The sequence below is a fragment of the Lycorma delicatula genome, chromosome 3 (assembly GCF_047948215.1).
Source record: "Lycorma delicatula isolate Av1 chromosome 3, ASM4794821v1, whole genome shotgun sequence".
In the NCBI taxonomy this organism is placed as follows: Eukaryota; Metazoa; Arthropoda; class Insecta; order Hemiptera; family Fulgoridae; genus Lycorma; species Lycorma delicatula.
In genome coordinates this window covers 77,572,141-77,585,538 of record NC_134457.1, presented here as the reverse complement: position 1 = coordinate 77,585,538, position 13,398 = coordinate 77,572,141, and the positions used below count along the sequence as shown (strand labels likewise).

The window sequence follows — 13,398 nt, the reverse complement described above, 5'->3', positions numbered from 1 at the left end:
CGGCGATCTGTGCATTCTGTCCATTCTGCCAACTACAAGAGTTACAGAGTGTACAGAGAAATATTGTAGAGTAAACAGAAGCAACGGGTGCATCACGTCCAAGGACTGCTACTACTCTCCCTTTGCCCCAAAGGGGCAAAAGGTATGCTTAGTTTGACTTAGGCAATGCGAATTTTCCCGCACTGGGACGTAGGGTAGATACGAACCTTACTGTTTCTAATAACCTTCCGCGAATGTATGCTGTGGTAGAGGAGCGTGGCTGCGGAGATGCTGAGGGCAAATTAAAGAGAATAACTTCCAATTCGGAAGTCCTTGACAATTTTCCCTCGTGAATAATAGCAGGCATTCGTTATGGAAAATCTCCAAGCGTTTCCGATGGGCTCTACCTATATCGCCAGCCTTGAAAACTTTTTTGAATGATATTCAGAGTAGTTCTTACTTTGAAAAGGCTGACTATTGCCTCTCATCTGACATACCTGATGAAGATGAAATACATTAATTTCTAGACAGCTTGATCCCTGTGTGTCTACCAATTAAGTATATTTTTACATCAGAGGTGCTAGGAGTAATGAATGAACGTAAGATATTAAAAAAGGTTGCAGGATTTCATTTGATTACTCATAAGATGTTTCCGTGTAATAGAGTTTTTCAATGGGATCCTCAGAGCAAGAGTGGAAGGTCTCTCATATTCTAATGGTTCCAAAGCCAGTTAAACTCCTAATGATGTTTATTCCTACAGACTTATAAGTCTTTTGTCAATTCTATCAAAGTTGTTTGAAAAACACTTTCTCCGGAGTCTGTGGCTTATCTTGAAGCAAGAGGAGCTTATAGCAGATCATCAGTTTGACTTCAGGAGTAGGCACTCTACTGTTAAACAGAACCATAGAGTTGTTACCATTTGATGATGCTACAGTTGTTGATGCTTGAAGTAGAAGAAGTACTGCTCAGCAACATATTTGGGTTTTCAACAGTCCTTTGATAAGGTCTGGCTGCCTGGTCTGCTGTATAAGCTAAAACATTCTCCCTCAGTCATTTTATTTAGTCCTGCGGAATTACCTTGATTGTTTTATTTGTATGTTGTTTTCGTATATATATATATTAGTACTGATGACATTGATGACATTGTTTTTTTCTGGTGTTGTGTTGAATATTGAACTACTTGGACAGCTTATACCAGTGCTTTTTCTACAGTTATGAGGTGTTGAGCCTTTGTATGCTTTAAGTCTGGTATGCTTTGTGGTTTCGTCCGGGACCCCTCTTCACGTGTTTATCATTAATCAAATTTATGTATGGTTCCCTTTGAGGTACCGATTTTAAATAGTCACAGATAGAGAAAAAATAAAGTAGAAATATTACTTAAAATCTAAACGTAGATGACCGTTTCGAATTGTAAACAAATATAATCAATAGAAGTTGTAGGAAAGATATATATAAAATATAAATATATGTATATAAATTAAATAATATTAACGAATCAAAAAACTATGAAATAATAAACAATATTTACAAATAAAGAGTAATACGATAAAATTAGCATTTTCACCGGGATTTTAAAATAATAATAAAAATAAATTAATACTGTCGTTTTAGGCCCAATAGAAAGCGCTTTGTTAATTTTAAAATATGCAAATTACTTCAACTTCCAGTGTAGACTGTTCACCACGTTCTTGTGCCCGCCTCTGTTGTAGGTTCAGTAGATAAAAATTATCTCAAGGAAGATAATCCAGTAAATTGCTAATTTAAATTGTGAATTTCAAACCGATCAAAGAGCTATTCCCCCAACACTAATAAAAAGGGTTGGTGTAACAAACAGTTTCATTTTTATTTCTGAAAACCTCTACATAGGTATCAAATTTCAAACAGAGTACTGGATATTAATCCACTACCATTGTTTAACAATGAAGTTTCTCTTTCAGTACTGATAAAGTAAGTTTGCCGAATTCTAAATTCCTGTTTATTCCGTACAATTTTTAATACCATTGTTTAGAAACAGATTGGTTTATTATAATAAATTAATTTCTTAGCAATATTGGGTTATAATAAATAAATTTAATCTTTAGTTAATCTGCCCAACATACCCTAGATTTAATTAAAAAACTGTAAGAAAAATCGAAACAAGAAACTAGATAATTTTGTTTTGTATTTATAAAAGGCATTTGGTTCTTTATACAATATACTCAAAATTTCGCCACTACATAAAAGTCGTTCTTCCTCAGGCACTGTATGCCTGTGATACTATTTTTTAAGTAAAAATTGAAGCTAAAACCGACCAACTAATTGAAACAGATAGTAGGATCATCAGAAGCCGTTTAAACAAAAATGACCAGAAGAATGCGGTATGGCAAATTCCCAATAACGAAGAAATTGACTCGATTATCATCGCGATGAAGAAGAGAATAATTTCTAATGTTTTCCATATCTTAAGAATGCCTGAAGTCCGAATGGCCAATTAGTTCTCAGGAATTTGGAAAAAAATACTAGTGGAAAACACGTCAAAAAATTAAAAAGGATCTCTAAGAAATTGGACTGAGGATCGAGGAGCTTTCAACAAGATAAGAATAAATAACACTCTCGATGCACACAGATTCTACGCAGAAAAGACCCAAAGGCGCATAGTAGAGATCATAGACGAAATGCCGAAACAAAAATACGACCGTCTTAAAAAGTACTGGCAAAACTAGAAGGTTAAGGCAGTGCGCTCTTCGAAGAACACTAGAAATTGACTGACTAAGTGGTCCAATGTGGCTTCAAAAGAAAAAAAGGGCATTGGTTTCTTTATAGATTAAAAGACGAGAAATCTGTTGCAGCCCGGTGTAGCTTGGGAACTGGTTAAAAATTATTTTATTAAGTAGTTAGGAAAATTACTTCATCAGTGTAAAGCAGAACCTTCTTTTTTGAACAATTATAAGGCACTATTCAATAGTCTGTATCAAGTTTAAATTTGTAAAAGAAAAATTGTGAAAACTTTTAATCGTAAGAATAAATAATTCATTATTTTTTCCCACTTTAAAAATGCTGGTTTACTTATGTATTCTTTCTGATAATTTCCAGCTTTCATACAAAAATTCATTAGAATTTTACCTTATTGTTTCGTCGGAAAAACAATAAGAAAATGGCGTTCATTAAACTTGACTTTACTTAACGGTCTTTCAGGTAAGACCTTTTGCATACTTGGAATTTCAAGTTCATAACAAAGTTTTTACTGTTTATTTTCTTATCCATCAGAAGTTTATAGGTGTCTAATTTATTGAGGAAACTATGACACCTACTTTTTGAATTTAATCACTCTCCTACAGATAATAAATTCAACTACCAACCTGTTTCCATGTAGTCATTTACATATATCAGATCGTTCATGTTTTGAATGATGATATTTGTAAATGATGTTTTCTTGGAATGATTTACTCTACTCCTTTAGTCTTTTTCTTCGTCATCGCGAACTAGATTATATTCGGTTACTAATGTAACAAACTAACTGCTATTGTCCATGAAATTTCTGAATCATATAGATGAACTGAGATTGATGTTATTCTGTAAGACTTGATTAATATGTCACCATTCACTTAATGCTTTAAGTCTCTTTTCGTAACATTATTATGAAAGTTAAAACTTTTCTATTTTCTATTTATCTTCTAATTCTCCAAATAATAAAATTTTACACCCAAAATATTGATTAGTTTTTTATGATTTGACGAAGAATTTAGTTATTTAAATAACCGAAATTATATAGTTTTTTACTTCACTGAATAACGAGAGTTCTTTCTTCACTTTTTTATTTCATGAAAATTTTACTGAAATGATATCTTCAACTCTTTGATTCACTCTTGTAATTTATACTTTAGTATTTTTATACATAACTGAAATTTATATACGATAAATGATGTTGCTAACAATTTGATATAAATCAGAATAACTGTTAATTTATGAAAATGAACGTAAAAGATTATTTGCGGAAAATAAAAAGGTGCTTATATCGCCGTTCATGAAAAAGTGCTGTGCCTCTAGAAAATATTTTTTGGATAGATAATTGATTCCCGGCTCTAATCGTTTAGTGGTGGATGTAAAGAAAGCACGACTAATTAATTATCTTTCCTTGAACTTCAACTATTTTAAAAGTAGGTATTCAAATGGTAATCTATTTTGGAAGTTTATACATACATGTTATTGTAGATACGCAATACAATTTAGATGCAATACAATTTTTTCTGGGTGTTAACTGTTTATGCCAAACGTCAAACATTTGGAAATCCAAATATACAACTTTAAACACAGTATACCTTTTTATTTTTTCATTCTTCGAAATTGTAATTTGTTCGTATATACTATGCATTTTTTAAATCCCGTAATTCTTTCTTATTCATGTTCTCTTCTACCTCCAGATGTCGTGGTTACGAGAAATTTCCATGCTTTCTGGTCTCCCGCCATCTGCTTCATTCGACTTCAGCCTCCTCCCCGTCAAACAAAACTGTCTCTAACCTCATCCTCCCATAGTCTCCTGGGTCTACTCCTTCGTCTTCTTCCGTCTGTCTTTCATTCCCACACAACCTTCTGTGCAGCCTATTTTTGCTCGTTCTCAAGATATATCCCACCCATCTTAAGTGACCTTCTTCTGCCCGCTGGATAATGGGATTTGTATTCAAGGTCTCTCTTATGTACTGTTTCGAAATACGATCCCGTCTAGTTTAACCCACCACTTTTCTGAGATATCTCATTCCTTAAGTCTACAGTTTACTTACTCACACGACCTAAATCTCAATGGAATACAGTAAACTAGGAACGTTTGTGGGACATAAAGACAGTTATTCTACAATAGTTGCCACATTCACCTCCCTCATATTCAAGAAGCCCCTGGTGAGCAAGTAATATTTCTTGCCACAAGCAGCAGTTCTGTTATTTTTTTGTCTATCCTACCATCCAGAACAATATTTGTTCCGAGTATTTAAAGTAATAAACTTGTCCGTTGATGGGTTTTCTCATATTTTTGACTCAGCTGAAATCTTCCGTAGTTACTTATGTTGTAATTTCTGAATGAAATTTAGAAGAAAATCCGAAAATTTTCAAATTTTAAATGAGGATATTAAAGATAATAAATCGATAACTTGAATTGTAGAGCTGTGTTGAATTATTCTAGGAAGTAGGATTCTAACTTTACCAATTATTTATATATTTAAAATTATAATACACAAGTAAGCATAAAATAATTTATGAAACTTCGGTGCACTTTATTAATTTTATTACTACAATCGACAACATGGAAATGAATTATCATATTCTAAAGACAGGGCCTCAATGTTTGAAAATGGATCGCTTTACGTTGGTTTAGATTTAAATAATACGCTTCTAATTTCAATGTAAATATTTTTAAATATATATATAGATAAACCTTTTTACTCATAAGTTCTTTGTAAATGTAATTACTATGTGGATGAGTTTCTCCTGGGATATTTATTATATATTATATTTACTGTATTACAGCGTCTGGCTAAATATTATTTTAGTTAAATGGATTTTAAATTGTTTTTCTCTATTTTTTTCTCAAAGGAGTTTCCTGTAAATAATTTGTGTAATGTAGTAAAACATTTTTAATAAAAATTGTTGCTCTATATAATTTAATATTACTGTAAGCTTATATTTATGATTTTTATTGTTTTTATAGATTTTTATTTGTAACATGTCATATATTACGCCTGGTTCCGTTCCAAATACTTAGATTCATATGGCTTGCATTGAATAAAAAAATAAAAATATCTTGAAAGTTTTAAATATTCCATTTATGGCAAGGAATGGATATTAAAATTATCTCCTTTGATATTATGTTTTTTTTAAATAATAAACCTCCTTCATTTTAATAATTAAATTAATAGTGAGTTCACCAAATTCCATATGTAATATTTGCAATAAAATAAAATAAAATATTTAAAGTGTATGTGTGCCAATAAATTACGAACCCCTCATTCAAACACTCGTAACTAGTTTTTTTTCTTGATGATATTGTCATATAAGCTTAAAGCTTATGCGTGGGATATGGAAATGTAACTTATGAAAAATTCCGTACCTGATCGGGATTCAAACTCAGGACCTCTGAAGGAAAGGTCGAGACGCTATTACTCGTGCCATGGAGGTCGGCGCTTGTAAATATAAACTTAATTATTTAGTTTTCGAAATAAATTGAAAGATGTAATTTTTCCAAATTATTCCTAACGGGATCTTTATAAAAAAAGTGACAAAAGACTAACAATCTATAATGTCCTAAAAATGGTAAAATTCAGTATTATCTTGTACGAATTATTAGTACTTCAGCTGGTGCTATATAACATTGAAATTATTATCATAACTTTACATGAAGACAAAATCTTTAAACATAATTATTGAATAACATGAAACACTTCTTTTTTTTTTCTTTAAGACACATTTACGTATCTATAATTGGCTCTCACTTTTCTGCAATAAACAGATATATTTTTATGTAATATCCCTTCTTGATAAACGGACGCAAATATAGGCGTTCCTTCTTGAAACCTTTCACGTAGTGTTATATGCGTATTTTCTCATAATTTGGAATGCATTTTTAAATTGAATGGATGTATAATTTTGTGTTTTATTTCAAATAAATCTGTCGAATTTCACTGTCGTAGTGTGTATGTCAGGTGTGGCCAAACATTTAGCTTTTAGGGGCAACTTTTTCCATAAAATATAGTCTGCGGTCGACTATGGATATGGGCAAATAATTTTAAAATTTTAGAAGATAATTAAAGAAGTCATTATATCGCCGATTTAAATTGCAAACTTCCACTTTTGGTTAAAAATTACATTTTCACACTATTAGAAAGAGAAAAACACCTTACATTGGCTATGAAACACCGCTATTATGCACCTATTTAATTGAAATCACGTGACAAGCAAAAAATTTATGCGTTTTAAGAATCTTGTGCAAAATATGCTGAATATGAGTTAGCAGGTTTGCAGTCTAAGCCTACGATATATTTTTTATTTTATGAATTCAAACAATATTTATTAAAATTTAAAAAAATACAATGTTAAGAAATAAATACGGACAAAACATATTTTTTATTTTATGAATTCCAACAATATTAATTAAAATTTAAAAAAAACAATGTCAAGAAATAAATACGAACAAAACAAATTTTTAGCATACAATTTTTATTTGGATGAAACTTGGCATTGCATAAGAGCAGCAAGTTTCTCAAAATTTGGCTCATATGAACTTAAAGCAATTCTTAAGCATGACTCTAAATGTAGATCCGTTATTTGCGATCGCTGTTTTGTTTTTATCGCATTCATATAAGAAAATGCGGATTCACATAAATATGTGGAGCCAAAGAAGGCATTGAAACGAGCAACAATTGTCCAAATATTTGGATATTTATCTTTGCTTATTAGTTTCCAAAAATTGCTATCTGAAACCATTGATTTTAGATTTATATCGCATTTAATATTTAGTATTTCTTCTTCTAATTCTGCTATATTTGTAGTATTAAGAAAATTGTGGTTTCTGTGCAAGACTTTCAACGTCGATGTCATTAAATGGGTAAGATAAAAAACAGGCAATATCTTCAAGTTCACTTAGTTTGAGAAATCTTCTATCAAATTCATTTAGAAGCATTCCAATAACATCAGCATATTTGTCGTAAGCAACAGTCTTGTTATTTTTAGATTCATCTGCCAGATTTTGATAGTGTTTTAAATCACGACGCTTTAGTTGCATTGCAAGCATATTTAATTTTTCCTTAAATGACTTCAAAATGCTAATCATATGTATTATTGTTTTACCTTTACCCTGCAGTTGCTGATTTAATTGGTTTAATTTTTCAGAAACATCACAGAAAAAAGCAATATCGAGAAGCCATTCTTGATCATTTAATTGCGGATATGAATCACCTTTAGATTGTAAATATGAGGTTATTTGTGGCAGAAGTTCTCTAAATCTTGCTAAAAATGTAGCATAACTTAACCATCTTACATCAGTATGAAGTAACAGTTCATTGTGTTCTTCATCGCATTCATTCAGCAAAGCGCGAAACTGACGACGTGACAAACTTTTAGATCTTATGGAATTTACAATTTTAAACGCAGCATCCATAACATGATTGAACTTTAACACTTTTGAACATAATATTTGAGTATGTATGATACAATGATAGTCAATAAAATTTGGAATGTCGTCATCACCTTTACACAAAGCAACGAATTGCCATGATTGGCAATTTTGTTGCCAATCATTGCTGGAGCCCCGTCAGTGGTTATTGATACCAACTTGCAGATTGGAAAATTTGTTCGTGCAATATAATTTTTAAATAAATCAAAGATATCTTGACCTCTTGTGCGATCATGCATTGGAATAATAGTTAATAATTCTTCTGTAACCAACATATCATCGAAAACCATTCGAATAAAAACACATAATTGTGCAGTACCGATATAGTCCGTAGATTCGTCAAACTGCACTGCTAATACAACGCATTTATTAATGTTTTCATGTAAAATGTCTTCAAGATTTCGTCTCATTCCTTCTGTTCTACGCATAACTGTATTTCGCGATAACGACATATTTTTGATTAATGTCATTATTTCAGATTTATTTTTAAAATTCTGAAACAATTCTTCTCCAGCTTTAATGAATGCCTCTTTCCATATTTCCCCATCTTGAAACGGTTTGTTGTGTTTAATCAAAGTTTCAGCAACTTTGAATGAAGCAATCGTAGCTGTCTTCGAATTTGTATTGTATTTTAAAAAACTATTTTGTTGTGCAGTTATTTGTGCCTTCAGTTGTTGCACTTTTGTTTTTCTTAACGCAGTGCCACGTGGATAATCTTCTTCGTAATTTTTATGATTTGTTAGATTATGTCTTTTAACGTTTTCTTTCTTAGACAAAGCTACTGTTGCATTGCAAATAAAACAGATACATTTATCTTAAATCATAGTAAAGAAATAATCTTCTTCCCATTCACTGAGATAATGATACGTTTTTTCCTGCTTGTACTTGGATTATTCATTCTAAAATAATAGGGTTAAATATTATTTTAGAATTTACCTACTAAAGATATTGTTACCGAATATTTAAAACAATAACTAACATACTTACTTCTGTTCGCTATCACTGACTGTCACTTCACTGCCTGTCACTTTACTATCTAACTCTCTAACACACACTGATACTGATATGCGCCCTGTCTATGTTCGCTACAGAGAAAAAGCAAGTTGAGACACACGGCCACACAGCTACCAACTAGCGCCGACGGAGCGCGTTCAGTACTACTACATTGTTTATCTTATCAGGATAAATATAAACAGTATGTGTATGTTTCACAAATAATTTATTATTGTAAGATTAAATTATAGAATTAAGAATTTCAATCATTTATTTAAGTTAGAACAAATTGTTCAACTTTGGCTTCGCGGGCTACTTTTAAAGCCTTTGCGGTCGACCGGTCGACCGCGGTCGACTAGTTGGCCATCCCTGGTGTATGTTATCTCACTCTTTGTAATCTGGGGTTTTTTTTATAATATTCACTTTATTTTTTTTTATTTTAGTTGCTATTTTGAGGAAATCTCTTAATGTCTTTTTTTAATAACTTAAATGTTTAAGGTTCGGTTAATTGAATTATAAATGTAGCATTGTAACCTTATAATAACTGTGCTTAAAGAAGTTAGGATTGAAGTTGTTGTAAAATTTAATTGTTATAATTTCTTGTTGTCTCCTGCACAAATCTCTAAATTGCTTTCATAATAGTTTTATAAAATAGAATCTTTTGTAAAGCAAAGGGGTTGATGTTTTCACAGACATCTATTAAAGCTATTAAAACTTATGATTTAATTGCTTTTGGTTTATTCATAAGTTAGTTTTCCAAGTTAATCGTACAGATCGTACAATTAATTTAAGTAACATGAATGATAATTAAAACAAACGTTTTTTTATTTATTTATTTTTTTTTTAAAGTTGAGATTTTATAAATTCGTATACATGTAATATTTTTGTCCATATAATTGCTTTCATTTAAATTGAATAATACACTAATAAAAATAAATAAAGTGATTAAAATTGTTACGACAATCTATATATAAATAAATATATATTTTATAAAATGTTAATACAATAGCATTTACATATTTTAATTTTATATATATAACGCAGCAGTAATAAACAGTATTCCATGCTTAATTTACTTTTATTTTTGCGTATATATATATATATTAATGTTGGTAACGTTTTGAGTTAAAAATGCAATATGTTATAGTACATAACTTCGTGACCAACGTACTATCTAGTCGCAAAGAGATGCATTGCATTTTTTTTGTTCCATCTGTTCGACCGTTTTCTTCAATATTGTTGCTGTTTATTATAATTTCTAATGTTACACTAAAAAAAATAGTTTTTCTTCAGCAGAAATAAATGTAACATACTCGTTAGTTTTGTTTTTTTTTGAAAATTAAAATAAGAATAAAATAGTTGTTTTATTTGTTCTGTATCTATAATTATTTTTAAGTTTATAATTTTTTTTATTTATGTTTTTCATTGGAAAAATTATGGCCAAACCTTTATTCCAGGGTTACTTATCAGCTCTTGCATTGGTTATTATAAACTGGTATCTGAATATCGTTATTACAAAACAGGAGTCTGCTGAACGTTTTATAGAATAAATTTATTGAATATTATAGTTATAAACAATTACTTCAATGTTTCTTATATCTTTATTAATTAAAAAATTATAATCAAATATTAAACAATGCACAATAGACATTCTTGTACGATTATAATTAATTTATGATATTGATTTACGTTTTGTAGTTAAAAAATATTTTTTTTTAATATACGACTAACGTTCTAAATTTTAATTTGTAAAGTTGAGTTTTATTCAGTTTTTTAGATAAATATATTCTAAAGGTTAAAATATAAAGTAGTTTTATTTTTTATTAAACAAATGTATTCAAAGTAGTTGAAGAAAAAGTAGATATAAAGAAATTATCTTAAAACCCTTTAAAATAAAAATTCACGGAATTCTTGTTAAGACCAGACATGTTGCTCAATAGAAATAAAGGATTTGATATAAAACGTTTAAGAAACCATTACTTATGCATATAATATTAACGCTGATTAATCGGAGAAAAAATTATATGATCTCCCAAATTTGTCATGTTCTTTGATTCCTAATTTCAACTTTGAAAGCTATAAACTTATAAACAAAAATTACTTACTTAAAAATGAAGCAGTTTATAATTAATTATTCCAACACTAAAAATTATGAATTGAATTTTTATCAGATGGTTTAGATAGTGAATCTAATAAAATTTTACATCAGAATTCCACGCTAAAGTAAAGCACGTTCTTGTTTTGAATAATCTATTTATAGTATTACCATCCCGAGAAACTATTGTTTACTTAGTATTTTTTTAAAAATGGCCTTGTACAGGTTTATAACTCAGTATTTATAGAATTAGTCAAGTTTCTGGTATAATTTTAAACCGGCTCTATCAAAATTAAATTTTCTCAATTGTATAAATTACGTATATACTGAATAAATATTGTGTTTTGGAATCAGTATCGTAGGTATATCAATACAAATTCTAAGGAAGACTGTAGAGATGACCGTGGTAAGTGAAAACGTCACTGATATTAACGTTGATTTTTGTTTTGTTTTTTATAAACTTTATACATCAGTTTTCTCAGAATTAGATTCTACACAAGTTTTGATAATAAAATTTACACATTTATTAGTCATTTACCAAAGTTATTGTACTTCAAACACAAACGAAACTTGTTTTTCATCACCGATTGTTTTTCTTTTCTACGTTATGTATCATGAAAACTACGGGAAATACTATTCTGGGACCTATATTATTCAATTTTTCAGGTCAAGAAACGTAAGAAACCATCAAGTTCACCCCTTATATAACACCTTAAAAATTTCAATATGACCTCATTTCACCGGAGGAACTGAAATTCTGGCAAATTATTGGTAGCGGTAATTCGATCACAAAGCGTTTTTGGATGTACGTTTGTTTGCCTTATTCCCTTACTTTTCCCTTATTTCAAGCTTTAAAATTCGTTCCCAAATTATTTCTCTTTCCTCCTGAATCACTCTGTATGTTTTAATTCTGTGTTTTATTGCTTACAATAACCCCCCCACATAAATGTTAAATATTCATTTCTCACAGAAGTGATTAAACCTGTGGACCATAATTTCGAGATAGATCGTAGGAAATAATTCATAACATTTTTGAATTCGTTGATAGAAACATTATCAAAAATGTTTTTAACATAATATCTCTACTTCATGTCTAATACTGCTACAAATACATTTATAATTTTAATGCTGATAACTACGTTGCCTTAAATTTGCAATCATTACTCCGTTACTCTCATGTTTTTTAATCACCCGTTGTTTAGGCATACAATTCAGGTAAACTAGAAATTAAAATTTGAAAAAAATTTATAAAAATGTTAATTTCGGTTTGTGCAGCTCTAGCCTACAGAGGAATATTCTACCAATTACAATCTATCTTTTATTAGTATAAGAAAACGGAAAATACTGAATTGGTGTATTAAGCTTAAAATTTTATTTCATTAAAAACTTTTGATTTTTTTTGTTATTGAGTTATTATTCATCGTAAAAATATTTTTATTTTTAATCTGATTCAAACCGATGTGGCTTCCCCTGAGATCCAAATATTTTATTAATTAAATTTTATTTAGTTGTATCTCTGGAACCAGTGAAAATAAGTACCAGTTATCATATATCATAGCCCTCTCAATGAGGGCTATTACTACAGTTAAGATAAAGTCAAAAATCAATTTTTTTTTGGATTTTGGGATTTTTTGCACAAAATGGGAGGTGCACAACTTGATGGTATAATTTCTTGAAACTAATCTTTATGATGCTTTATTTTAAAAATTTTAGATTTTTAAACATTATATTGGATTGAGTGTTTATTTATTCATTAATAATGCCTGGTACTTATTTTCTAGAAAACTTAAACATTTTCCTTTCTCTGCATAATGTAATATTTTCATAGATTTTATTATTTCAATATAAATATCTCCTTTTTCTATCAAATGTGTTACATAATTTGATTCTCTTTTCTCGTATTTATATGACCTTATATATTTTTAAATTTTACTTTAAATTTCGCCCCGGTTGTCCTGTATACGTCGCGTTGCACATTTTATTTGGTATACTCCATTTTTGTTATAATTGTCTCTTTCTTCTGTATTATTTCTAAATTTATTCCTGATGGTGTTATTTGTGGGAAATTCTATATATATTTCTATATAATTCCTTTAGTTTATATAATTATTATATATTTTATATTTCATAATAATCCTTTTAGATTATATATTTACTTTATCGTGAACGTTAATTTTGTCGATCTTCGTTTTTC

General features: G+C 29.6%; 2 protein-coding genes across 2 annotated transcripts; both read right to left on the bottom strand.

Moving 5' to 3' along the window:
* Positions 1-7,495: 7,495 nt before the first annotated feature.
* LOC142321153 (general transcription factor II-I repeat domain-containing protein 2A-like) lies at positions 7,496-8,101 on the bottom strand. The gene has a single exon (XM_075359146.1). It carries the CDS (start codon positions 8,099-8,101, stop codon positions 7,496-7,498), a length of 606 nt encoding a protein of 201 aa, XP_075215261.1.
* Positions 8,102-8,115: 14 nt separating this feature from the next.
* Positions 8,116-8,568, bottom strand: LOC142321151 (general transcription factor II-I repeat domain-containing protein 2-like). The gene has a single exon (XM_075359145.1). The coding sequence runs from the start codon at positions 8,566-8,568 to the stop codon at positions 8,116-8,118; it is 453 nt and encodes a 150-aa protein (XP_075215260.1).
* Positions 8,569-13,398: the final 4,830 nt, after the last annotated feature.

Coding starts and splice junctions, on each gene's coding strand:
- LOC142321153 (XM_075359146.1), bottom strand. CDS start 8,101: ATGGATGCTGCGTTTAAAATTGTAAATTCCATAAGATCTAAAAGTTTG.
- LOC142321151 (XM_075359145.1), bottom strand. CDS start 8,568: ATGTCGTTATCGCGAAATACAGTTATGCGTAGAACAGAAGGAATGAGA.